Source organism: Ictalurus punctatus, chromosome 3 (genome assembly GCF_001660625.3).
Source record: "Ictalurus punctatus breed USDA103 chromosome 3, Coco_2.0, whole genome shotgun sequence".
NCBI lineage: Eukaryota > Metazoa > Chordata > Actinopteri > Siluriformes > Ictaluridae > Ictalurus > Ictalurus punctatus.
The window spans coordinates 32,765,005-32,792,917 of NC_030418.2; the positions used below are offsets into that span (position 1 = coordinate 32,765,005).

The 27,913-nt window shown below is 44.8% G+C and overlaps 1 protein-coding gene across 2 annotated transcripts; it reads left to right on the forward strand.

The window, feature by feature from the left end:
• The first annotated feature begins 470 nt into the window (after window positions 1-470).
• On the forward strand, window positions 471-27,913 carry fam193a (family with sequence similarity 193 member A). Of its 2 annotated transcripts, XM_017464681.3 has the most exons (23): window positions 471-884; window positions 5,996-6,064; window positions 7,841-8,071; window positions 8,538-8,707; window positions 9,628-9,795; window positions 11,189-11,417; window positions 12,450-12,574; window positions 12,679-12,826; window positions 15,062-15,136; window positions 15,243-15,320; window positions 15,443-15,561; window positions 15,799-16,059; window positions 16,309-16,462; window positions 19,227-19,370; window positions 19,687-19,953; window positions 21,219-21,447; window positions 21,794-22,036; window positions 22,138-22,417; window positions 22,746-22,926; window positions 23,115-23,339; window positions 24,829-25,699; window positions 26,656-26,737; window positions 26,839-27,913. In XM_017464681.3, exons 1-23 carry the CDS (start codon window positions 693-695, stop codon window positions 26,930-26,932), a joined length of 4,635 nt encoding a protein of 1,544 aa, XP_017320170.2. In that variant the 5' UTR covers window positions 471-692; the 3' UTR covers window positions 26,933-27,913. The 2 variants fall into 2 exon arrangements, with proteins under 2 accessions (XP_017320170.2, XP_053535870.1); XM_053679895.1 differs by lacking the exon at window positions 5,996-6,064.

Sequence of the window (27,913 nt, forward strand, 5' to 3'; positions counted from 1 at the left end):
TAGAATCTTCTAGTCTTTGATCTGTTGCTTCGTATAATTTGTATTTAAATGTAAATACAGATCTTAATGTAAATAGAGATGTTATATTTTAATAAACCATTTGCTTGTCAACATTAAACAGTCATTTTTTTTTTTTCCGGGGTGGGTGGACCAAACCTACGCCCTTGCCCATTATAACCATTCCAAATTCTATGAGGGTTTCTATTGTTTGTTTGTTTGTTTGTTTGTTTTCAGCAGGGTTAATGATGTCAAATCTAATCTAAAGTCAAAATTTGTGACTCGAGTCCAAGTCAAGTCCAAGTCATGTGCATCGAGTCCACAAGACAGTATGTATATTGTGAGGAAAATACATTTTTGTAGTTATTTACTCCTACATGCTTAAAAACTACATTACCCATGAACCCACACAGACACACTTCCGCCTTTGCGTAAGGGCGTAAACCCAATTGGCCGAGTCCTGCCTAGTTAGCCATATTGGAACTTGAAGTCTTGCTAGCAACTCTGGGTAGATCGGGTTAGGCTTTTCACATTTTCTTCTAGAAAAATAATATATATAAATATATATATCTAAGTATATATTGTATCACGGGATTAAAAGCCTGACGTCCCAGCCAAGACGCAGCCTGTTGTGGACGGGTGAAAAAAAAAAGAAGCTGTCTCTGTTTCATTGTGTGGCTGGAAATTTTTTAATAATGAGTCCCACCGACGCGAAGCGAGGAGCGAAGCGCAGGAAGAACAAGCGGGGCGGCGCGAGCAGCACGGCAGGAAAATCCGAGGCTTCAGCCGCGGCCCGGGCTGCTCATTCCGCCGCAACAGCCGCCTCCACCAGGAGCTTTCTAACCACGGGGAGCTCTGGAAATGTCGACTCGGGCCTCAATGGAGAGGTAAACGACACCAATTTACAGGTTGTAATAACATGTCAGAGTTCCAACCGGCTTTTCTGAGATACGGGGCCTGGCTAATGAGCTAACTAGCATGTCAGCTAGCTAAGAATTCTTCTTAAATGTCCATATTCAGTGACAGTTCAGTCCTGTCAGAAGCTCCTTCAGCTGACACATAGACAGATGTGCACGCAAATATCTGCTTTGAGGCAAGAGGAGGAGGCGGTAGTGCAGCATGTTTGCAAACCTGGCTAAGGATGGAGTTAGCTAGCCAAAAAAAAAAAAAAAAAAAAAAAGGCTAGGATTAGCTGTTGACATTTCTGTTTTATTTCAGCTGATTGAACAGCATAGATGATCAGCCAGCTCAGAGCTCTCAGGACACACACACTCTACCTGGATCTGCCCAGAGCTAACCCAGAATAAACAAACAAACAAATAAATAAATACATCGGCCTCTCTGGCACACGCACACACACACACGCGCGCATTGTTTACAAGGTGTGTGTCTGCAGAGTTCACTGCAGCCTCTTCTTCCTCGTCCTCCTCTTCTTCCTCCTCGTCCTCCTCTTCTTCCTCCTCGTCCTCTTCCTCATCTTCCTCCCCATCTTCCTCCTCTTCCTCGTCCTCCTCTTCTTCTTCCTCGTCCTCCTCTTCTTCTTCCTCGTCCTCCTCTTCTTCCTCCTCGTCCTCTTCCCCATCTTCCTCCCCATCTTCCTCCTCTTCCTCTTCCTCGTCCTCCTCTTCTTCCTCCTCGTCCTCTTCCCCATCTTCCTCCTCTTCCTCTTCCTCGTCCTCCTCTTCCTCGTCCTCCTCTTCTTCCTCCTCGTCCTCTTCCTCATCTTCCTCCCCATCTTCCTCCTCTTCCTCGTCCTCCTCGTCCTCGTCCTCTTCTTGGTTCTCTTCTTCCTCCTCTTCCTCGTCCTCTTCTTTCTCCTCTTCCTCGTCCTCTTCCTTGTCTTTTTCCTCGTCCTCTTCCTCGTCCCCCTCGTCGTCCTCCTCTTCCTCCTCGTCTTCCTCCTCTTCCTCCTCGTCGTCCTCCTCTTCCTCCTCGTCGTCCTCCTCGTCATCCTCCTCTTCCTCCTCTTCTTCCTCCTCGTCCTCTTCTTCCTCCTCTTCTTCCTCTTCTTCCTCCTCGTCCTCCTCTTCCTCGTCCTCGTCCTCTTCCTTGTCCTCTTCCTCCTCCTCCTCCTTTTCCTCCTCTTCTTCCTCCTCTTCTTCCTCTTCTTTGTATTGTCAATAATGTCACATAACATAACATGATTTGTCTTTGGTAAATAAAGGCCAGTTGTGGCCGATGACTGCCCTTTGTGTGTGTGTGTGTGTGTGTGTTTTGTTATTGTGTAGAGACAGGAAGTTGTTACAGCAAGGAGTCTGCAGGAAATGTCATCACATATAGTGGCTTTAAGAGCATAGTTTATGAACGAAGTAGGGTGAACCGCTGAAAAAGTCGCAGCTAAGGACGCATCGATACGAATCGGGTATCGTTCTGACACAAGTTCCTATACGAACTATCTGATACCGATACTACGTGACGTACACCCCGTTAAGCAGCCTATTCTACATATTAACGAAATCGAATCCAAGCAAAACGTGCCGCGACGTCTGCTCTCAAGACGAGGACCTACGGCGTCTTCCTACGACGTGCGACATCTTTAATAGGGAGCGTGAGCTGAGCCGAGCGACGGCATCCGGCCATCGGCGTTTAAAAAAAAAAAAAACAAAGCAAGAAAACGTTTTCAGGTGCGATGTAACGGTTGTTAATTTCACTGTCGGACGTGAGAGCGGTTTAGTTCGGCGAGCACTGAGATATACAGAGACTTCTTTTCGGTAGGGTGTACGCTTGGGAGTGAAGTTGCCCTTCACGACGCTCGTTTTTACCGCCAACGCTCGCTGATACTGAATGAAAACACAACACAAGTGAAATACTGCTGAAGTTTATGACAAAAATAAACAGCACTGCCTGTACCATGAAAATGTACTGTGCTTGTTTTTAAAAATGAAATAAATATTAATATGTATGAACTGTTAATAAGTATTGAAGTAAATAAAAGATACACGTCCAAACTGAACCAAAAAGTAGCGCTCCAAATGACAACTTAAAACAGAGACGTACAAAATGAAGTAAAAGAACCTCCAAAAAAACACTGCAAATAGCACAACAAAATTTGTCAATGACAGTTTTTATTTCACCTCTAGAGGCCGCTCTCGTACAGCGTACCCTTCTCAACAGCCTGCCTGTGTGGGTTTTTGCGGATAACCGATCATCTTGATCGGCAATTCAGTCATTCGACCTGTGGTTTTTACCGCTCGGATTAATCAGCGTGAAAGGACGACAGTTGATCTTTCCGTCTTCAGGAACGTTCGCGCTGTCGTATAACTCCTCGTTTAATGTCTTAATGTTTAACTCTACTAGAACACCACGTCTCGTAGCCCGAGCCGTTCACCAACGACGTGCTGATCTTTCATCGAGGACACGAAGACGAGACGACATTAGAAACTTTGTTAGAAGACGACAACGATCACAGACTCCATCGAGAAGATATAATAATAATAATAATAATAATAATAATACACATCCTTGTATCGTACGGTAAGCCGGCGTCATGATTACCACGGACCGGTCGTGATCAGACGTTTCGGAGTCTGACGTGCTCGCACTCGCGCTTGCTCAGGCTAACTACATGCTTATGAAACGTTACTAGCGCACAAGATTCATTAAACTCCCAAGACGTGTAAAAAGCACGTCATACCGCGCCACGCCTCCTTTCTGTGTCTAACCTGTGTTTTCTTCTGTTGCCACGGAAACGGCATCTGTAGGCAATCTTGACCTTCGAAAAGGAGGAGCTGGGTTTAACCATGGCTCTCGTGTTTTATACAGTGGTACGATTTCAGCAATAAATCGTGTAAACACATCCGTTTCCGTACAGTCCTACACACAGCTTGTGTGTGTGTGTGTGTGTGTCGGTTAATGGTATTGTTTGTGAGATCATCTTAAATCCCTCTAGAATGACACGGCGATCGAGTTAGCTCAGGACGAGTGACGTCAGCGGCGCTGTAGAGCTGGCTTCACGCCATGCGCGTGATGTGACTCGTCATCATCATCATCAGCGCGGTTTTACTAAAGAGGGACGTGCAGAATATTTTTATTTCTGCCAGACACCCAGGTGGACAAATCTTACATTTATTAGCAAGACGAGTAAAAGCTCCAGGGTGCTGCCCGGTTCCGTGGTCTGGCTCGCCCAGAACCCGAGCAGTGGCCGCTAGCGTAATGTAATAAGGCACGGCGAGGTATTTCTCCGCGTAAGCGCACGGATACAGAGGAAAGGAAACGGACGAGTGTGTGATTATTATTCTCCATGTAGCGGAGTCGGTGTGGGGTTCTGTCCTCACACTCACTGTCTTTTTCTCAGTTTAAAGGCTCCTGTAAGGGGGGGGGGGGTGCAGTCTCTCTACGACTACATCTCGTACCGACCGCGCCAATTTCCAGATTGTTCCTGTTCCTCTTCTCAAATCGATTTAGGTCGGGGTTCGGGAACCGCTGGGCTACAGGTTGGATATACAGACCCTGCAGTGTTTTAGCGGTTCGGAGCGAGTTTCCGGAAAAATGCTGCAGAGGTGTCACTGTATGATCAAATAATACAAGGCCGTGTGGTGAGCGAGTCCGGTTTTTAAAACATGCGTTCATGTCGTTATTCAGCTGTTGCGAAAGGGGACGAGAAGAAATAAACATGATTTACCGAGTGACGCGCAACTTATTACGCATTGTTTTCACCTCACAGCGCGGTGTGCAGTGTTCTTCCGCTGATAGATGTAATGGTTTTAATTACCATGAAATGTTCCGGAACGTCCGAGAGACACATCCGTTCCTGTTATCACTTGCGTTATAGATGCGATAAACACTCGTTCCTTCACCGGCCTCTCTCTCGCACTCTTTCTCGCTCTTTCTCTCTCTCTTGCTCTTTCTTGCTCTTTCTCACTCTCTCTCGCTCTTTCTTGCTCTTTCTCACTCTGTCTCTCTCTCGCTCTCTGTCTCTCTCTTGCTCTTTCTCACTCTGTCTCTCTCTCGCTCTCTGTCTCTCTCTCTATCTGTCTCTCCTCCTCTCAAACAACCCCGCTCGTCATTTTACCGAGAAACCAGAGAGCGTCACCTCATCTGTCCTGAAGACTTTCCTGAGCTGTGAATCTTTGACTGTTACAAATCGCTGACACTGGAGACCCCTTCCATAAACGTCAAGTAAATGTCAACACGGTGTCTTTTTCTTTGTTAAACAACTACAAAAAAAATAAAATAAATAAAAATCAGTTTATTATTAGCTTACGTGGTGTGTCCGCCGTACGAGTCCTCGTGTACCAGCTGTTACTATAGAAACAGTAACGTATCGGAACCAGCGCGTTACTGTGAACCTGAGCCGCTCACACCTTCTGACCAATCAGATTCCAGAATTACAATGTACCACACCGTGCTGTAAACAAAAAATCGACCACTTCAGATCGTAAGCCGGGGATTTTAAACACATGGGCGGTCACTCATTCTGTTTCTGTTTACAGCGCTAATGTTTTCGATCCACCTTCTCAGAAAGAAAAAAAACACATTTATTGACTTCAGTTCAGTCTTCGGCTTTCGCAGGACTTTTGTTAAATCTCTAACGTAAGAATGATGTGCGAGAGAGACTATAACCTGCCTTCTCCACGCTTTCGTCTCATTTGTAGTGCCGGAAAGGTAGAGCGTGAGGGGCGGTGCCCGACAGTAGACATGTGACTGAATGGATATATGTACGAATGTTTCGTCTCGTAGTTTCCTTTTCCTTTCTATACGTTACACAGAGGCATGCTGGGAAATACACAATAGCTGGTGTAGTAGTGTGTACATCTAAATAAAACAAGCTGATTACCTCATTTCCTTAAATTGAATTCCCTGTACACACACACACATGCACGTTCTGTCATTTATTTATCTATTTATTTTTGTTGTTGTTGTTGTTGTTGATATAGCAACTATAATAGGATTCCACACTGCAGTTGGCTTTCTGAAGAGTACTTCCTGTGTCTCTGAGTGAGTGAGAGAGAGATAGTGAGAGTGAGATGCAGTTTCTGACATGCATGGTCTCTTCCAGGTCCCAGGTAACGGTACGCCCCAGTTTTCCGAAGGCCCTGTGAACTCCGACTTTTCCGGAGTCCTTCAGGTAATCAGCAAATCTCCGTGTTTGCATGAGGTGTTCCTAGGATCACGGACGTTTACTTTTGTCACAGCGTTTTGTGCTGAAAGCCTCATACTTTTCTCTTTACACTCAGTTTTGCATCTTTGACCTCTCACGCTCTCGCTGCGGCCGAAAAACCCCACCCTATTTTGTTTGTTTGGATTTGGATCGGCCACGCCCCCGACGCCTCTTCACGTCCTAAATGATTATGAGGAGACGTTGCGTGTTTATAGAGCTGTGATTTGGCTTCCAAGCAGTTGAATGTCCGAGATCATCACGGCAGTCGAACTCTAGTTCAGCTCAGTTTTGAGGGCGGAGCTTTGTGTACATGGGTGGGTTAATATTTTTTTATTTTATACATTTTTTTCTTCCGCCAAGGTTAGGTATGGTTCGACATTTGAACGATTACCTACCACCCATGTTCGCGAAGCTCCGCCCCCTGCATCTCGGGTGGCCCAAATAGTGTTTATAAAATGACTGACAGCCGAACACAAGCAATCCGGACCGGAATTTTCCGAACGTGTTTTCACAGTGACTTAATAAACTTTTGCTAACAGCTTACTCTTTTTTTTTTTTTTTTTTTTTCCTCTCCATGCTCTACATACTGTTTCTTCCAGGTTATTCTGTACCAATAGTGAATTAAAAAACAAAAACACTGTCTCTCTTCTGAACTGAAATTTAATCAGGTACACCTGCCATACAGTCCCCTCCAAAACTATTGGAACGGCATGGACAGTTCATTTGTTTGTGCTGTACACCGAAGACATTTGGGTTTGAAAAGAACCTTTTTTTTTTTTTTTTTTTTTAAAGAGCCATTGTTTGCACTGTTTGCTGTAGATAACGCTGTTACTATATTTGCATTTACCAAAGTTCGTTCTAATAAATAAAAAATAATTTTTAAAAAATACACAATTTAATCATAAATTCATTATGTAAAAACAACAAACGTTTTTAAATCATAATGAAGAATCGTTCATAAAGTTAAAAAAACTATTTATTTATTATTAGTATCTCCCAGCACTAACCCTTTTTTTCCCTCTCTCTCTCTCTCTCTCTCTCTCTCTCTCTCTCTCTCTCTGTGTCTCTCTCTCTCTGTGTCTCTCTCTCTCTGTGTGTGTGTCTCTCTCTCTCTCTCTCTGTGTGTGTCTCTCTCTCTCTCTCTGTGTGTGTCTCTCTCTGTCTGTGTCTCTCTCTGTGTGTGTGTGTCTCTCTCTCTGTGTGTGTGTGTCTCTCTCTCTGTGTGTGTGTCTCTCTTTCTGTGTCTCTCTCTCTCTCTCTCTCTCTCGCTGTCTCTCTCTCTCTCTCTCTGTGTGTGTCTCTCTTTCTGTGTCTCTCTCTCTCTTTCTCTCTCTCTCTCTCTCGCTGTCTCTCTCTCTCTGTGTCTCTCTCTCTCTCTGTGTCTCTCTCTGTGTCTCTCTCTCTCTGTGTGTCTCTGTGTGTCTCTCTGTGTGTCTGTGTGTTTCTCTCTCTCTCTCTCTGTGTGTCTCTGTGTGTCTCTCTCTGTGTGTTTCTCTCTCTCTCTCACTGTGTCTCTCTCTCTGTGTGTCTCTGTGTGTCTCTGTGTGTCTCTGTGTGTCTCTCTGTGTGTGTTTCTCTCTCTTTCTCTCTCTGTGTTTCTCTCTCTGCCTGTTTCTCTCTCTATCCATCTACCTCTCTATCTTTCACTCTTTGTCTCACTCTCTCTTTCTCTCTCTATCTCTCTGTCTGACTCTATCTTTCTTTATCTCTCTCTCTCTCTCTCTCTCTCCGTCCGTCTCTCAGACCCCGTTCACGTTCGGCCTGAACCAGAGGGCGCCGTACACCACGGGCGATCGCTGCTTGCTCTGTCGCAGCGAGCGCAAAGACGCCGTTTCGCAGGACTCGGGTCAGAACGGCACGGGCCAGTCGCCCAAATCCTCCAGCGCCCTCCAGCTGCCCCTTTACGTCTGCCCCGACTGCAAACGCACTGTAGAGAAGGACGAGCGGCAGCCCCCCTCTGACCAGACCTCGATGGTACGTCCCGGTAACGTCCCGATCCGTTCAGCGTGTGCTTGTTTATCTCTCTCTAAAGAAGAGATAAGAAATGACCGGGTCAGTATTGTGCTGTACCACGATACAGACCCCTACAGTAGCCGTGTCCTAGCTCCAGCTGTATATAAAGCTTAGTATTAAAATCATAAGATGAATCCCTTTGTAGTGGGAAATGATTTGTTTGTGTTTTTTATTTATTTATTTATTTATTTCCTTCCTGACATTTTGAGTCTAATGATTGTTTATCCCTCCTACGTATGTTAACGTGGTTTGCTCTCGTCACTGTATCCGCCTTGCTTTTCCACACCCATTTTGTAAGGAATGTCGTCCGCACACATAGCTCTGTAATAGACTCTCGCTCACTCTCTCTCTGTGTCTGTCTCTCTCTCTTTCTGTCTCTCTCTCTCTCTCTCTCTCTCTCTTTCCGTCTCTCTGTCTCTCGTTGCAGAGTCAGGACTTTTTGTTACGCATGCCCATGGGTAATGGTGGATTAAGCCAGGACTCGGCAGGCCCCAATGCTAGGCTAATGGTCGGCGCTCCTACTTTACCCACACCGGACCTCAGCACGCCGCTCTCCACAGACACCGTGTGCGGCTGTGAGGCGTGCAGCGAGAGGAGGTACAGGAGCTTAACAGACACAACCTCTGACCACTTACACACATACACACACTCACCACTCAAACCAAAAGTAAACACTCATGGGGTTACATTTATACGCTGTAATATTCAGCATGCACATTATTATTATTATTATTATTATTATTATTATTATTATTATTATTATTATTATTGGAGCCATTTTACTCTTGCGTTATAATGAGACAGTCTCTACGGGGAGACTTAGCAGTAGGAGCATAAATCCTACTTATTAGGAATAGGTATTAATTTGCACATGTACATTATGTAGCTAATAAAACTCTTCTAGCCAGGGATCGTAATTTATATTTTATATACGATCGCCGTGTTGCTCTTTTTATCGTTTAATCATTTAATTATTGTGGAACGTCCAAGGAAGAAGTTTTTTTTTTTTTTTTTTTTTCTTTTCTTTTCTCCCACCCCCTCACTTAAAGATAAGGCTTTCCCGTGATGGAAAACTTCTAGATCGTTACAGATGCCGAGTCCTTCCGAAAACGTTCAGAAACACGTCTCCTTACACAAAACCTTTCTTTATTAAATAACCTTTCGTTTCAGTCTTCGATTATACGGAGAATCCGCTAAACAGGTCCCCGTGAATGAAGGAGACGTTGCTATAGCAACGAGCTACCCTCGGAGCTGCCGTTCTAGAAAACCCAACACTTTTAACCTCGAGCGTCGTTTTTAGACGTGGATTTTAAAGTCGGAAGCATGCGATTATGATGAAACCTTGTGACGGAGAATTGCGTGTCCAGTCCGGTTCACTCCGACGACGGTTAGATCGGTCGGTAAAGGATGAATCCGTCCGTGTAACGAAGCGATAAAGGGTTAGACGATGACGCGGCAGGAATCTAAGTGCGGTTAACGGTGTTGGTGAATGAAACGTTGGTGCTTCCGCTCCTCAGGGAGATCACGGCGGAGTCGGAGCGAGAGTCTCAGCAGCTGCAGAATCACTGGTCCGAGGTGCGCTACCTGGTGCGCTGTATCTACCGGCAGACCGGCACGCCGCTGGCCGACGACCAGGACCAGCCTCTAAACCGGGACAAGGAGAGCATGAAGGAGCTGGTGGACAGGTACTGTCTCCGTCTCAGACGCATGTTCTAGCTCAGTTCAGAGGGAGATATTCAGTGCAGGCAAAAAAAAAAAAAAAAAAGGGACATTTTGTCTGAATATTTTCTGAGCGATATTAATTTTTCTATGAATGAAATACTTTACTGTAGAAGTGAAGGAATAAAGCTGATGTGACGCAGCCCGACGTGAAGCAGACTCACTGCTACTATCCTTAAGTTGATTTATTTTCTTATAACAGCACGCCATGAAGTGTGTTATTCCTGTTATATTACAGCAGATCACAGACAGCTTCCACGTCGTCCCACTACATTTTTTTTTCTCTTATTTTTGATTTTTTTCTCCCTTCCCTTTTCTGCTTCGATCTCTTTAGGTGGAAGCTCAAGTTTCCGTTTATTTCTCCTGTGATTTAAAACACTGGTGTTAAAAAAAAAAAATAAATAAAAAAAAATAATAGTCTCATTCTTGCTTGGAGCGTCCATATACGATACACTAAGTTTAGACCCAGTCATTCTTTATTTATTAAAAAAAAAAAAATTCCTCGACATTTTAGAATAATAATAAAGTCATCAAAACATCTGGAGGAACACAAGTGGAACTATGGGAATTATGTCGTGATAACTAATTTAATATTTTAGCATCTTCAAAGTAGACGTCCTTTTTGTCTAGAAATTTCCAGAAACGTATTCTCGGTGTCTTCTCACCCGATTTCTTGAGGAATTTCCCCGAGATGCTTTTTAAACAGGATTAAAAGGAGTTCCCGCCGACGCCGGACTCTTATCGGCTGCTTTCCGGAAAACATTACCCTCCGAGTCGTCCGTTTAAAAACGGTATTTTTTCTGTTGATAAAATGTTCGTTTTAGTCTAATGAAAGGAACGAACACGTCGACACGATGATATTTTGGTCTACGACACCGATTCCACACGTTTAATCACACACCTTCAGATCAAAAGGTTTTTAAGATCATGAGAGAACATTTCAGTCGAGCGTCCACAAACTTTTGACCGGAAGTGTTTATGTACGTTCATGTACGGCAGAGTCTATAAAAACCCGATACGTGCGTAATTATAAAAATAGTACAAATAGTTTAAAAAAAAAAAAACACCTACATCTACCAAACATCTGATTGCACATGATTAGTGTAGTGTCGGTGATAATGATTAGATTTTTCTACTTTTTAATGTAAACACAAAAAGGCCTACTGCTTGTACTCAGCGTAAGAGGTGACACTCGTGACCACTGCGTGTGAGAATGTTTTTATATTTAACATTTACTTGAATTACCTCACAGTAGCCCGTACTCATAACCTTCACCCTGTTCTGTGTCTGCTTTTTCGCACTACTCCCTAGTCCACTGGTAATCGAATAGTCTGGCTTGTTGTTTTCCCCCATGGCCAGGCTGTGTGAGAAGGACCCGTACCAGCTGTACCAGCGGCTGGAGCAGCAGGCCAGGGAATACGTGCTGGAGATGAAGGTCCGGCTCCTGAAGCACCTGTCAGCGGGACCCGAAGGCCCAGGGGCCACTCACGGCCCTCCACAGGCGCACCAGTTCATCTCGCTGCTCCTGGAGGAGTACAGCGCCCTCTGCCAGGCAGCCAGGACCATCAGCAGCTTCCTGCTCACGCTGGTCTGTTTCGGATGTTCAGAGATCATCTCTGTTAACTCTCTCAAAAAATTTTCCCATAGTGTTTTTTATTTATTTACTTACTTATTTATTTATTCAGTTTGTTTAGACACGGATTTCTGTAAAGCCGCTTTGGGACCGTGCGTGTTATCATTTTTTAATTGACTGGCTAGTTTTATGAGCCTGTCTTTAAGTAAGAACGCTACTCTTTCAATATTGACGATAATTAAAGCTGTACAGATGGATTTAGGGAATTAAATTCACGTACGTAATTATATCCATGTACGTAATAGAGTGGGTGATTACATACAATACCCACAATACACTGTTGTCTGTTATTATGATCATTCGGTACAGCAGCTTTGCATTTGTAAGTGAATTTATTACAGTCTATATATATATATAGATATATATGTATGTGTGTGTATGTGTGTGTATGTATATATATATATATATATATATATATATATATATATATATATATATATATATATATATATATACACACACACTACCAGTTGAAAGTTTAGACACACTCATTCTTTATTTTTATTTTCCCCTCTACATTTTAGAATTATAATAAAGTCATCAAAACTCTGGAGTAACACAAATGGAACTATGGGAATTATGTCGTGATTAAAAAAAAAATAATAATTTAATATTTTAGCTTCTTAAAGTAGACGCCGTTTTTTTTTTTTGTCTAGAATTTCCAGAAATGTATTCTCTTTTTTTTGTTTGTAAATAAAATGTTAGTTTTCTAATGAAAGAAACGAATACGCCGGCGCGATTATATTTTGGTCTACGACACCGATTCCACACGTTTAATCACACACCTTCAGATCAAAAGGTTTTTGAGATCACGAGAAAACATTTCAGTCGAGCGTCCACAAACTTTTGGCCGTAAGTGTGTATTTGTTCATATACAAGTAAAATATTTTTTCCTGTCCGTTGATTAACTTTCAGTTTTATAACGCAGTGCGTCATGTGTTCCTCTCTCTCTAAACGTTTTGAATCGCCCTCGCTGTTGTGCTGCAGGAGAACGAGCACCTTAAGAAGTTCCAGGTGACGTGGGAGCTCCACAACAAGCACCTGTTTGAGAGTTTGGTGTTCTCCGAGCCCATCCTGCACGGCAGCCTGCCGGCTCTCGTCGCCCAGCTCAAGTACGCTCCGCTCGTACACGGCCGACCCGTGTCGGTCGGGTTTGTTAATCCGTCAGGTTGCGTTTTGATTGAAATCACAGCGTTTTTTTTTCTCTGCGATCCAGGCAGGGCACGGCGTCGCACGACTCGTACAGTGAGGACATGTACAAGGCGCTGCTGGACAGTCTACACGCCCTCGAGCAGGAGATGAAGGCCGTAGCGGCGGAGTGGACGGAGTGCAGAAAGAGGATAGACGACTACGTGGACGAGCAGGTGGAGCACTTTAGCGCTTCTTGTTTCTGAGAGGATGCAGGTTTTATTTATCCAACAGTGCCGGAGGAGGTCATTTAATACGTGCCTTCGAGGTGGCTTGTACAGTAAGTGGAAATTTGCAAGTCGTAATAAGGTCATTTCCCCCACCCTTGGCACGTGCGAAGCAGAAAACAAACAAACATGGACGACGCCTCTATGAAAGCATGTCTTCTGTTTGCTTTGTCCGAGCATGTAAAGCTCATAAAAAGCTGCTTGAAGCGTTCTCCTGTAACGAACTATTAACATTCATGCAACGTTTCGGGCTGGCATCGCAGTACAGCAACAACAACAGACGCTACACGCCTCCAGACCTGTGGCCGCAAGTTCGCAAGCACTCCGGTCTGTGCAGTAAAAACAGCCCTGCAGAGGCTGTGCTAACTAAATGCTTAGCAGATTTTAATGAGGTGGATCTGCGAGTGGGTCTGTGTATTGCTTTCTTTAGTGGCACAAATCATTTTCTGTATGTATTTAGGTAGTTTGTGGTTGAGGTGCGCTGTGGTAAAATCCCCTGGGATAAGCAGAATGGAGTCTGTCAAGCTTGACATTGATTATACTCTGCAACTAAAATAACTGATGCAACCTACTGCAGTGAAATGTCGAAAGACACCAGGCACGGGCAACAAGAATGGCACTTCCCAAACAGAAAACCCAGTGTATGCCCTTTGCATCAGTGAATAATCTCAGCTAGATACTATAGATTTGTGCCGTTGGAAGTGGGAACTCAGAGCTTGGAATGACATCATGTACAGTTCTAGCTACAAGATGGGGGGGGGGCGTGGACGCCTCCTCCCTGTTCGCCTCCTCCCTGTTCGCCTCCTCCCTGTTCGCCTCCTCCCTGTTCGCCTCCTCCCTGTTCGCCTCCTCCCTGTTCGCCTCCTCCCTGTTCGCCTCCTCCCTGTCCTCCTTTTGTTAGCAACAAGCCAGTCAGCCGATTCTGAACAGCTGAAACGAGTCGTTAGTGATTCCAGACTTACTTCCTGTAATGAACTACGTAGGTTTGTAACAAAAAGCTGGTCTTCATCAGACAGAAGGAGCTGAAACTCATTACAGGAGCGGGCATTTCCTTTTTGAAACACACTGATAGCGGTAGACCAATCAGAACAAACTGGGACCTCTGACCAACCAGAACAGAGTATGCTGTCTGAACGGAGGAGTTTAGAACGAATCCTTTAGGACGGATCATACGTCGAGTCGTTTTTGAGCAATTATGAGTACATTAAGTGTTTTTTGACCTCGGATGCATGTGAATCTATTGTACGAGACCTCTAAATCAAAATTAGGCACGTTTCAAAACCATTATAGGTGCGCTTTCAAGCATTTTTCCATAATCGGATATCGGTTTTGTAATATCGTATCCACCGAGTAAATGGCGCCATCTTGTGGGCGTTTCGAGAATTGCGCGCAGGACCGCCATCACAGTGTTGTTTTTTTGTTTTTGTTTATTTGTTAGAAAACAAGTAAATTGTTTAAAAAACAAAAGACACTTTAGTAACAGTGTGCTTTAATTTTTGCACTCTTTCAGAGTTGTTTTGTTTATGTATGCAAGGTGGAAGTGAAATTGACAGTATTGTTATTTTTATTCGGTCGATCTCTAGTCATAAACCGTCTGTCTGTGGAGGTGAAATCCCAGTAAACACATTACGCTGCACCAGCAGAGAGTGAAAAGTGAGGCCTAGACACTCGGGGAGCCGTTATATTTGATCAGTCCGGGAGATTATCCGTTTAGTGCAGGGGTGTCCAATCTAATCCGGAAAGGGCCGGTGTGGGTGCAGGTTTTCATTCCAACCAAGCAGGAGCCACACCTGATTCACACCTGTTTCATCAGTCAATCTTGGCTTTCAATAGACTCAGGTGTGGCTTCTGCTTGGTTGGAATGAAAACCTGCACCCACACCGGCCCTTTCTGGATAAGATTGCCCACCCCTGCTTTAGTGTGACTATTTGGAAAAGGTTCTAGCTCATTGGGAGCTTTTATAAAAAAAAAGACTGGTCCTTTACTAGCAAGGGGAGATGTTCTACAGCTAGGAACTTCATGTCTGCGACTGTCTGGCTTATCAATAGATCATACCAGTTGTTTGGAATGTCGGTCCAGGCTGGGTTTAATTCCTGAATTAGCTGCTATCTACCTAACAAAATCTGATGTGCCTTTTCTGATCTAATCTTTCATTCATTCGCTGTCTCTCTTTCTGATTTCCAGTTGCTTTTCAAAGTGGAAGGCCAGAACCTCACGAATCAGCGCACCGAGCCACACAAGTCTCTAATCAGTAAAAACGTGAGATGTTCTCTGTTCGTCCGGCGTCTTTTCATTCGTTATTATAAGTCACGTTCGCCTTGCACGCCGTTGTCTAAACTTGATTTTCCTCCCTCTTTCATGCCAGATGTCTTTAAGAACTAAGCAGCGGATGCTTAAAGAAGACGGCGAGATCTTCAAACAGAGAAGGTTCTTCGAGGAGCAGGTAACTCCGTGCGTCTTCGTCTCATAAATTAAAAACGTTACGCAGACGCCTTGAACGGGAAATAAATGGCTCGTCATTTAGACGTGTACGGTAACGTTATTTTTCCCGTTTGTGTGTAACAGTTCCTACAGAACAGTAAGAAGTCTCCAGCAGGAGACTGCACCTTCACGGACACGGTCAAGCAGATGCTGTCGTCTCGGCTCAGCATTCCAGACTGTCCCAACTGCAACTATCGGAGAAGGTGACGTTCAGGCTTCGCGAACAACGTAGCTGGTAGCGGCTCACGTGTTCGACACGTCCATGTCCGTAGCTAGAGTAATCGCGGCAGTCTAGGACAGTAATTTGGAAGGTTCTCCACTGTGCAGTCGGGTTTTTCTTCACGTCGTTGACGTGACAACCAAATGTCACATCAGTTCGAAATGTTTTCTTTTCTTTCCCCAGGTCTTCTCACACCCCTTTGTGTCTGTCTGTTCACCAGGTGCACGTGTGACGATTGCAGCCTCTCTCACATCCTCACGTGTGGCATCATGGACGCCCCGGTCGGGGAGGAGCTTCACCTGAAGCTGCCACTGCAGGCGGAGCCTCCTCGAGACTACCTGTCCGAGGTTCATCCTCCGAGCATGTCTTCAGGAAGCTCCGGCTCTGGCTCCGGATCCGGCTCCGGATCCGCCTCCAGTTCCCCGATCACCGTCCAGCAGCACCCACGCCTCCTCCTGCCCCAAGACGGAGCACCCACGTTGTGAGTCATGTTGTGAGATCCTTAGCTCCCAGGTCGACTAGTTAGCCTTTAAGCAGCTAGTGCTGTTCACTCCCGAAGTGTTTTGTTCTTCTTATCCCACCAGCCGCCTGCCAAATTTATTCATGAGCAGCACGTCATACGTGTCAGTTGTTTGTATTTACGCTCGACATTGTCGATCGAAGGCGAGTCGAGTCGAGTCGTCCGTGAGGAAAGTTAGTTCCTGTCATGACGTCCTTTTGTTCTCTCAAGTGGCAGCGACGACGACGACGACGTTGACGAAGTGCCTGCGCTGCCATCCATCTACCCCCTGAGCAGGTACGAGGACGCCGGAGTGGTGGCGAGCATGAACGGCCTGCACGCTCAGCTCAACGGAGGAGGAGAGAACACGGTGCTCAAACACGAGGTGGGTCGCATTTCCTCACGTTTACTCCTTACATAACAAATCAGAACCCTTTTCAGCTTTGAATTCGGTCACAAAACTCCTCCTCCTCCCTCATGCAAAGAGTTGTGCCCGATATTAGCTGAAAAAGCGCCCACGGATCCGCAATTCGAAAAATCTACCGGAGATATTAGACCATCCGGGGGTACTACTTACCTTGGGAACCCTCATTTCAACATAGCTCGATTCGGGAACGTGCTAATTCTGATCTCGGATACTATTTAGGACGGATAGCGGGCGAACTGGGACGCAGCACGTCCGTTCGTACCTGTAAAGTATTCTGAGCATAACTGAGTGCTGGACTCGTGTGTCCAAATCGGTTTATCACATTATAGATTTTTACCTTGAGGAAGAAAGCGTTCTTCATTTCTGCTACAGAGACTCCTCTCTGGCTGGACCGTGGTTAGCGAGTCGATACTAGCGTTTATCTTCATTGATTTGTTCACGCGTTCGGTCTTCAGGAGGAGCGTTATTGGAACTGTAACGCGAGATCGAATTCACATTACGTTTCTAAATATGTACTCGGTGACGTAAGCGCTTGGGGTACTTCTGATCGAACTGGTTGTAAAGTAAGTACCAAAAGAAAAGGAAAGAAACGTATACCTTACTGATGACTTTGTTTTATTTCCAGGAAGTGTATTTTTTTTTTATTTTATTTATTTTTTTTTTATAACATTATAAACAATTAGAGATTTGTTACTGCTACCTGTACATTTAGGTATATACACCTCTTTAACATCTCCAGAGCTGGCACAATCGGTGGTTTCAATTAGATCCCTATGCCTCGACACGTGCTTTCCTTACTTATTCGAGCGATGGAGCTGTTACATTAGTGTATCTCTTTTTACTGTATGTCTCTCCTGTAAGCGAGCGGAGCAGGTCACGTGACGTGCTTCGGCTAATCGTATCGCATCGCCAGAAATGAACTTTAAACTGTCTCCTGGTTTGGATCAGCCGGTAGTTTCTCACCATTAGTGAGCTCTAGAAAGGAAACGAGCGTATTCAGACCTGCCGTCATGACGCTAGGCGAAACGAGCTTTCCGACTGTACCAAACGTTATTTCCTTGAAACCAAAGTGTTTGCAATTGGCCGAAACGGTTTTATCTTTCTCGTCGACTAATGGCTCTCTCTCTTTCTGTCATCTCAGCTCGAGCTGAACTAAAAACGCCGTGGGGAGCGAGTCCGGGCTTTTAGGGAGGGGCGGACATTATCTCGATTATTTCGTCTCCGGAATCTTCGGAAATCGAAATTGAAATGGAAAATCTGATTATTAGATTTATAATCTCACAGCCCTGATTCACTGTGTATATATGCGATCGTGATTTGTAACCAGGAGATGAATTGATCCGGTCAGGGTCAAATATCTGAAATAGTTTGTCTGCACACTTGACTTTTATATTTGGAGGGAATTTCTGGCATGCAAATTATTAACGAGAAGGACTAGACGTGGTGGAGGAGGAGGAGGAGGAGGGATCTCCACTCACGCCGGAGCAGTCGAGATCCACTCGCTTTGCGCTAAAACATCAGTCATATCACGCGCAGAAAATTCTCTAAAGGGGGAAGGACGTGTTATCCGAAAAGACGTTATTTGCTTTCACTTTGTGTCAGCTTTATGTAGGTAGTCTGTGAATTCATGACCCCTGTCCACAGATGTGCTCTAGGGTAGAGGTTCTCAACCTTTTGAAACTAACGCCCCCCCAAGCCTCCCCTAGCATGTGTCACGTCCCCCCATCCCCCATATTGGAGGAGACTAGGTATAATGATTATCTATTTTATATAAACTCTATCTATCTATATCTATCTATATACCTATAAACTAGTTCTGATTGATAGATTTTTTGCTTTTGTACTTTTTTAATTACTTTTCATAACTTTAGTGATTTTTTTTTTTTATTATTAGTTTTATAAAAGTAATATAACGGACAGGTATGGAAGTCGAAAATGTTTCTGAGCACTGAAACTACTTTGAACAAGAGAACTAGGCTGTAACAACGTGGACTATTTTACATGTAAAACATTCGTCTCGCGTTCTAAAAACATTCACATATGAACCATGTAAACTCGGACGAAGGACGTCTCGTCATCCATGACATTGTTAAATCTCCGGCTCTCAGACCCTCACTGACCAGAGCACAGAGCAGACGCAGAGAGCGGTGCGAGTGCAGCGGGTTGCAGGACAGTACTGGGGATATTTGGTCGCTAAGGTGCCAAAAAAAATTCACTGAAGGGGTCTGAAAAGTCGGTCGTCTGCATTGACAGCTGGATAGAAGGCGGGCTAAGCTCCGCCTCTCCCCAGCAAAAAGAAGATACAGAGGGAGAGTGCATGCGGGGTTTTTCATTTAAACACATTCTATTTGAAAAGCAATAAAATACACCGCGTCCCCAAATGACGCCCTGTCTGTGTTTTGCGCAGCCCTTTCCGATCGCCCCAGTTTGAGAACCAGTGCTCTAGGGCTTTTATGACGAGAAATATTCGCAAAAGCCAGAGCAGTTTAAGATCTCACTGAGCGACGAACTAATTCACTGACGTCAAGATTACAGTTTTTGTTTGTTTTTTTTGCACCGAGCTAAAAAAAAAAAAAAAGCAGCGATAAAAGCCTTCATTAACACAAGACCAAGTCTGTACGGCTTAATCGAAAGGAAATGTCGTTCTCTCGTAACTGATTGTGCATACTCCTAGAGTCCTAGAGCATTGCCGTTTGATTCCTTTTCTCGCTCTCTGGTGTAGTCTCCACGAGGGAGCAGCAGCAGTTCCTCTGAGGGAGATGAGGAGGAAGGGGGGGGTGAGAGCAGCACTCAGCCTTCAGGCCAGCAGGGGGAGCTCTCCTGTGGGAAAAGAGACAGTCCTCCTCCTTCTTACACACATACACAGGTATGTCTTTAAACTATTTGAATGATTTTTATTATGTTTATTTTTTTGTTTCTGACAAAGGCTTGAATGATGTAGCTATTTAACGCCAAAATTTTCCTATAACAGCATGTACGAAGTAGTTCATTTCTCTTGCACCACAGGGTTTTTTTTTTAATCCATTACGGAATGACGACATATTTTTATCCGTATAATATTTAAACATGGACTCGGATAAAATGTCCAAATAATTTGATGGTAGCGGTGGAATATAGTTACAGTATAAATAGAGATCTAAATCTAGGCAAGTCCCATGGATGTTTTGTGTTTCCATGTTAAGGTGGAGCAGGTGCAGCACCCGTGTGAGTGTCACGTGTGTAACCAGGGCGGCGTGGACGGCGGTACAGCAGGACTGGGCACCGCCGCTCTGCCTCCTCGGCACCTGCACACGGCACCCCATCAGTTCTTTACAGACAAGAGTCCAGCTCACCCTGCACTCCACCTCTACCCCCACATCCACGGCCACCTGCCCATGCACAACCTGCCCCATCTGCCCCGGCCGCTGCTGCCCACACTGTACTCCAGCCCTCCCCTCTCACACAGCAAGGTCAGACACTCACACATGACACACACTCGCAGACTGTCGGCACGTGTCGGTTATTTTCTAACCTGTTATCATCATGTGTATCTTTTTGTTTGCATTTAAAAAAAATTTTTTTATTGAGAATGATGCCAGTTGTGAACTCGAGTGAACTGTGAAATACGAACAGAATTAAAGTCTTGATAAATAAATCAAATCATCATCAGACTGAAAGCATCAGAATCAGTCTCGGTTCACCAATCGGAACAGATTATGTTCAATTAAGGAGGCCAAAACTTATTATCCTCGAATAAAAATCATGCTATCTGTCTCTCTCTCATCTCTCTCTGTCGCTCTCTCGCGCTCTCTCTTGTCTCTCTCTATCACTCTCTCATTCTCTCTCTGTGTCTCTGTCTAGCCTCTCTCTCCCTCTCTCCAGTCTCTCTCTCTCCAGTCTCTCTCTCTCTCTGTCTATCCTCTCTAGTCTCCCTCCCTCCCTCTCTCTCTCTCTCTCTCTCTCTCTCTCTCTCTCTCTCCAGTCTCTGTCTAGCCTCTCTCTCTCTCTCCAGTCTCTCTCTGTCTAACCTCTCTCTAGTCTCTCTCTCTCTCTCTCTCTCTCTCTCTCTCTCTCCAGTCTCTCTCCAGTCTCTCTCGCGCTCTCTCTCTCTCGTCTCTCTCTCTCTCACACACATCCACACACTGTGTAAATGCATTTGCACTACTGCATTGTGACCTCACTACCAGCAGGTGGTGCCATTTTATCATGGTTTCAGCTCTCTGAAGCAATAAACAGGAACTTTATTTCAGCTGCACTGATATGTAAAAGTTCAAGTGCTCCATAAACAGATTCCTTTTAAATCACATTTTAAAATTATTTTTTTTTTAAAAACTGTTTTTTTTTAAGTCACACTGTTGGAAGGAAATGCACTGAGAGACAGACAGATATGAAAAGACAGACAGACAGAGATTTTTAAAGACCGACAGAGACAGTACTCCTTTGAAGAGTTAGTGATTGACGGATAATGTCTTCAAAGTGTTATAAATGTAAAGTAACTGAGAACTGATTTTCTTTAGTTTTTTTTTCCCCTCTTTATTTAGATATTATTTTAGATGTTGTCCCCTTTAATTACTGTGACTTTTATTATGTTCGTATTTTTGCTGTTGAACTTCTGGTGTGAGAAATGCACCTTGTTTTAAAAAAAAAAAAAAGTATTCATTAATATTTTATTATTAATATGTTGCTAATGTGCGTGTGTGTACGTGTGTGCCTGCGTTGTGTGTGTGTGTTGTAGACTCTCCCGCCAGCACCGGTATCCAATCACACAGGAGTGCAGCAGCAGCAGCAGCAGCAGGTGTTCAGCCCGGCTCTGCCTGAGCACGTGTACCAAAGCTGTTTCAGCGGTGGAGCCGGAGACTGGAGCGCTTCTCTGTCTTGTCCCTCACTCAAATTCGAGAACCTGTGGGACACGCACATGATGAAGAACTGGAACCCGAGCGTACTGCTGCAGGAGCCGCTACCCGGTGACTGTCGCCTTTCTCCTCGCGTTCTCTCATTAACGTTATACATAAGCACAGACATGCCTCTAAAATATAATATTCACACAGCGTTGTAGGTAGGATAATCCCATTCTTTACACATCGACGTGAGGAAATTCCTGCCCAGATATCTGCAGATGTTGCCTTTTATGGATTGTAAAGTTTTTTTTTTTTAATGCCACAGATTATAACCTGATCCTTTATGAAATAATTACTAACCACTTACCCACTCTTTTTTTTTTTTTTTTTTTTTTTTTTTTTTTTTTTTTCTTTTCATTTATTGTGGAGTTTGTACCTCTTCTTGACGTAACTCTTCTTGACGTACCCTTAGGATTAGACTCCGCCTCCCCCGCCTCTAGCTCCTCCTCGTCCCTTCCGGCTCCCGAGGGCAAGGAGAAGAAGAGCGTCCCTCAGAAGAAGAAGTGTCTGTTCAACTACCAAGATGCCTTCATGGAGGCGGGCGAGGTGGTGATGGCTACATCGTCGGCCATCTCCTCGGTCTCCAGCACCGCCACCACTGTCCAGTCCAGTAACAATCACATCCACGCTTCAGCTAAAAGAGCCGCCGCGCTAGGTACAAACGTCATCACTTAACCGTACGTATCTGTTTCAGTCGCACCGTGACTTTATTCTTAGCATTTAATCATTTTTTATTTTTATTTTGTCTCGTCTCAGGTGAAGTATTCCACAGTATAGTTAAAGAGGACCATATACAGTCTGGCCCCGTCGCTCCTAGAAACAGCCCCACCGGTTTGGCGTCTCTGCCCCCTTTCAGCAGCGCCGCCCACCCGCCCGTCCCCAGCACGCATCTCCCCAGCATGGCCGCTCAGCCCTTAACAAAGACAGCAGCTCCGGCCCCGGGTTTCCTCGAAGCGCATCAGACGTTGTGTGTGCCCGGTGGGGAGCCGCCCATCTCGGCGGAGGGGCCAATCAGCGGGCCCAGCAGTGTGTGCAGGTCAGTGTGCCCACCCTGTTTCGGTTCATCAGTGGGGCAGTTCTGTATAGCTGCGTTATGTAAAAGCTAGGAAGTGCCAGAGATTTTAGTTGTTTGCTTTTGTTGGTACCAACATGACCTAGGAGTTCTCTAAAGGTCCCGCAGCACCCATACCGTTGAGGTGCTGACGTTGGGCCAGTAGCCTTAACTTCTTCATCTGCTATGTGATTAAATCATAATGTAAGTTATTTGATGAGTGAAACCGTTCTAGCGTTGGGAAAGACTTGAATCTTAAGTTACAGAATAACCAGTGAGTTTAAATGACGACGCTGCGGTGTTTGCCCGGCAGTGATCCGGACTGCGAGGGTCACCGGTGCGAGGGGGGCGGAGCCTACGAGCACCAGACTTACGAAGAGAGTCCGGACGAAGACAGCAGCTCGGAACACAGCTCCTCCACCTCCACGTCCACCAATCAGAAGGAAGGAAAATACTGCGACTGCTGCTACTGTGAATTTTTTGGCCATGGAGGGGTGAGGGAGCTTACGTACTCGATCTTAAACGCTGTTTCAGACAGTAATCCAGTCTTATGATTTGTCTTACTGCTTACATAAAAAAACCAAACACATCTTTGTGATTTCGTTTTTATTTTTGACTTATATATATATATATATATATATAAAATATATGTTTTTTTCTTGTTTGTTTGTTTTGCTTGTAGCCCCCCGCAGCTCCCACTAGTAGAAACTATGCCGAGATGCGGGAGAAGCTCCGGCTGCGTCTCACCAAGCGTAAAGAGGAACAGCCCAAGAAGGAGGAGCTGGAGCGGGACGGGCTGGAGGACAACCGCAAAGTGGAGGATCTACTGCAGTTCATCAACAGCGGCGGCAACAAACCCGCCTCCAGCGCCAAAGCGGCCAAACGAGCGCGCCACAAACAGAAGAAGGTAAAAACAGACAGAAAAACACGACCCGTCAGGATGGACAGGGAGTACGACACCAAGCTCGGGGGCCGTTTTATGGGGTCCATCTACCATATAGGGCACTTTGTCGGCTGACAATAGGCCACATTTCGCTATTTGCAGTTTGACCTCAGTGTTGTGCTGAAAACGAAGAAGTCAAATCACCTTTAACTTCTGAAGCAAATTAAAAAGGCAGCAAAGTGCTGCACGATAAACTCAACATTCACAGAAATCACATGAAGTACTGAACAAGTTCAATATATTATTAAATGTTGCACATCTCCCTCAGGATCATTAAAATATCTACCTATCTTTCTCTATCTCTCTGTATCTATCTCTCTCTCTCTCTCTCTCTCTCTGTTTCTTTCTCTCACTCTGTTTCTTTCTCTCTCTCTATCGATCTCTCTATATTTCTCTATTTCTCTCTCTCCATATCTCTGTTTCTTTCTCTGTATCTCTCTATCTATCTCTCTCTCTATTTCTTTCTCTCTCTCTATCTATCTCTATATTTCTCTATTTCTCTCTCCATATCTCTGTTTCTTTCTCTGTATCTCTATCTCTCTCTATATATATATATATATATATATATATCTCTCTCTCTATTTCTTTCTCTCTCTCTCTTTATCTATATCTCTCTGTTTCTCTGTATCTCTCTCTTTCTCTCTATCTGTCTCTTTCTGTATCTCTCTCTGTATCTGTATAGCTCGGTCTATCTCTATCTATTTCTCTATCTATAGCTCTATATTTCTCTGCCTCTCTCTCTGTATCTCTTTCTCTATCTATATCTATATATCTCTCTATTTCTCTCACTCTCTGTTTCCTTCTCTCTCTCTCCGTTTCTCTTTCTGTTTGTCTGTGTATCTCTATTTCTTTCTCTATCTATCTCTCTATATTTCTCTATTTCTCTCTCTCTATCTCTGTTTCTTTCTCTGTATCTCTATCTATCTATCTCTCAATCTCTCTATCTATATATATCTCTCTATTTCTTTCTCTCTCTCTTTCTCTATCTATATCTCTATCTCTCTCTTTCTCTCTATCTGTCTCTCTTTCTATATCTCTCTCTGTATCTGTATATCTCTGTCTGTTTCTCTATCTATAGCTCTATATTTCTCTTTCTATCTCTTGATCACTCTCTCTATCTATATCTTTCTCGCTATTTCTCTCTCTCTTCATCAATGAAGCAAAACCTCAGGTTTGCACATGACCGACTTTAATGAGACTCAAACACACAGTACACTTTAACCCAATAAGTTGGGTTTAAAAACAAATTGTTCATAGTGACAGATGAGACACATTCAGTAATTATACACGTATTCCTCAAGTGATGATTTATACTCCATCTGAATTATTCAGAGTGCATGTCCTCACCTAGCCTTCTGGGCCTGTGCATGCCCAGAACTACTGGTGAGCACATCCTGAAAATGTGTTGCTCAGAATAATATTTGTCATCACTGAGATGGTTTGCTCTTTTCAGCTAGAGGAAAAAGCCCGGCAGGAGGCGGAGGCGCGAGAGCGGGAGGTGCAGCAACAGCAGCTTCTGGAGGCACAGCAGAGGCACCAGGAGGAGGAGGAGGAAGCACTTAAGCAGGAGCTGCTCCGTCTGAAGGAGATGCAGCAGCTCCACAACTCCTCCAGCACCACCAACACAACCTCCTCCAAGAAGAAAAAGAGGGAAAGCAAAGCCAGAGAAGCTCCAACAGCAACAGTCAAGCCCGAAACGCCGTCTCCGTCACCCGCTCCCACTAACAACCCTCAGCCGCTACGCCAGAGTGCACAGAACGTTCTGGAAAACATGCAGAATGGCAAAGCGCACCTGCTACACGGCCTCATCCGCCTCCAAGAGCCCGTCAAAGAGCCCGTTAAAGAGCTCATACCTCTACCCCAAGCCAAAATCGGCTCAACAAGCCCAAGACGCGGCAAAGAAAAACCTGCCGAAGCCCTGCCCCCTCTGCCCAATGGCACCCTGCTGCACTCAGAACCCACCGTTGCAAGGTCCAAATCCAAACAGCATCCCAACAGCAGCTGCAGAACCAACGGCGAGGCGGGAAAACGGCCGCTCGAAACGCCTCGACCAACAGAACCCACCTCCAAATCTGCCCCGTCGCACACAGAAAGTAAAGTCAAGGCCAGGCCGGCCGACGAGCAGCTCACTGAAACCAAGAGGGAGGAGAGGACGAACGGGAAGAAGCAGCAGAACGGCGTGAAGGAGGAGAGGAGCTCGCCCGTGATGGAGAGTCCAGCCGTCGAGCAGAACGGGAAAGCCGTGCCGGCGGAGTCTCCCCAACCCAAAAGCAAGGCCAAGAAGAACAAGAAGAAGAAGGCAGACAAGATGAATAACTCCATAGGTAAGTCAGTTAGTTACAGTTACATTAGCATATACATATAGTGCTTTACATAGTATTGGGGGCATTGGGGGGGATCTCTTCAACCACCACTAGTGTGTAGCATCCACCTGGATGATGTGACGGCAGCCATAGTGCTCCAGAACGCCCACCACACACCAGTTATTAGTGGAGAGGAGAGTGATGTCACCAATTCAGAGATGGAGATTATTAGGGGGCCTTGATGGAGAAGGGCCAATGGGGGAATTTCACCCGGACCCCGTGGGTATACCCCTACTCTTTACGATAAGTGTCCTGGGATTTTTAACGACCACAGAGAGTCAGGACCTCGGTTTAACGTCTCATCCGAAAGACCGCGCTGTTTTCACAGTAGTGTCCCCGTCACTATATTGGGGCATTAGGCCCCACACAGACCACAGGGTGAGCGCCCCCTGCTGGTCTCACTAATACCACTTACAGCAGCAACCATTCCAGGTAGTCCACCCTGCTTAGCTTCACTGGGATACCAGATGAGAACTGCAGAGTGATATGGCTCTGACATATCATAGTTAAGTACGATACAGGTCGCTGCATGCTTACTGTACTCTTCACCGGTTTTTGAAAACCCATTGAGCGCTGCTTTTCTGCTTGGCTTTTGTTTTTTGTTTTTTTAAGACACTTTGCAGTAATGTGGTCTTGCTATTACTGCCATGCAAATTTGTTTGAACAAATTCTCAATAACTCTAACTAACACAGAGCCATGAAAGCAGTGGCATGAATTCAGTATTCTGAATATTTAGCATTATACAACGGATAGTTGCGGTCTACTGATTTGATTGGCCGAGCGCCGTTCCAAGAGTGTTCATGGTTAGCGAGAGAGAGAAATAACGAACGTGTTGTATAAATAGAAGTTGTTAGCGTTTGCTTATTCCGTGCTGTTTAACAGTAATAACCGGTGTGTCTTCATTTCGCGTTTTCAGACGACGTGTTCCTGCCCAAGGACATCGACCTGGACAGCGTGGATATAGACGAGACCGAGCGTGAGGTAGAATGCTTTAAAAGGTGCGTGTCTCGCTTACGGACTGATGCATTTTAACCAGTGATAACGATTTACTTTTTTTTTGTTTTGTTTTTTAAATGTTGTTCTCTTCATCTCCGCTCAGGTTCTGCTTGGACTCTGCTCGACAGACAAGACAGAGGCTATCCATCAACTGGTCCAACTTTAGCTTGAAAAAGGCCACGTTCGCGGCTCACTAACGAGAGGACGAGACGAGACGAGATCCTCCTACAGAGAGCGTCAGGATTCAGTCAGCGATCCTCTCTCTCTCACTCTGTGTCTCTCTATCTTCTCTCTCTCTCTCTCTCTCCTCTCCCTCACTCTCCTATTACCAGGCTGACTGCTGATCCCAGTGCTGCTACGCTCCAACCAACTGCTCCTCTGACCTACATTACCCACAATGCCTTGCCTTGTCCTCGTCACTATATGGTTCCTCAAATGAATTCAGACACTCAGCTTTGCAGTACTTACGGAGGACGGGGGGAGGGGGAGGAGGGGTTGGAAAGGACAGACAGGAAAAGAAAAGAAAAAAAAAAAACCAACCACCACCACAAAATGCCACTCTACCGTTCTTGTTTTCTTCTGTATCGAATATCTCCGAGTTGCTCCTCCTATCAAAATCCTCGATTGTTTGTTTGGGATGGAGGCCATGTGAAACATCCAAACGGAAAAAAAAATTAAGAAGTAAAAAAAAAAAGAGCCTTTTATTCCCAGTATTTGTGGATACGAACATTTTGCACTTCATTACAGTTAGCTGAGAAGGGAACGGGACTAGGGCACTTCAGGTCCTTCCCCTTGGCCACTTGGTCCACACCAGGACGGCGGCTAATACTTGACCGATTGTTCATGCTGGGTTATTCAGTTCCATTAAAACAACTGTTCTGTAAAGTGTTAGGGTTTTTTTTTCTTTTTTCTTTTCTTTCTTTCTTTTTTTTTTTTTTTGTTTGTTTTCTCCTCAGTTCTCTTTTTTTTTTCCGTTCATCCTGTAGCCAGCTTGTATCAGACTACTTTCAGAATCGAATCGAATGAAAAGAACAATACTCACACTATCGATCTGTTATAGAGTGTATATTGTATTAACACTGAAGCCTGACTGGCTACTTTTTAACATATTGTTAAGTAATATTAAAAATCTTGTCTTTCTTTTTTGAAAGATGGAATACAGTGGAATGGCAGGGCTA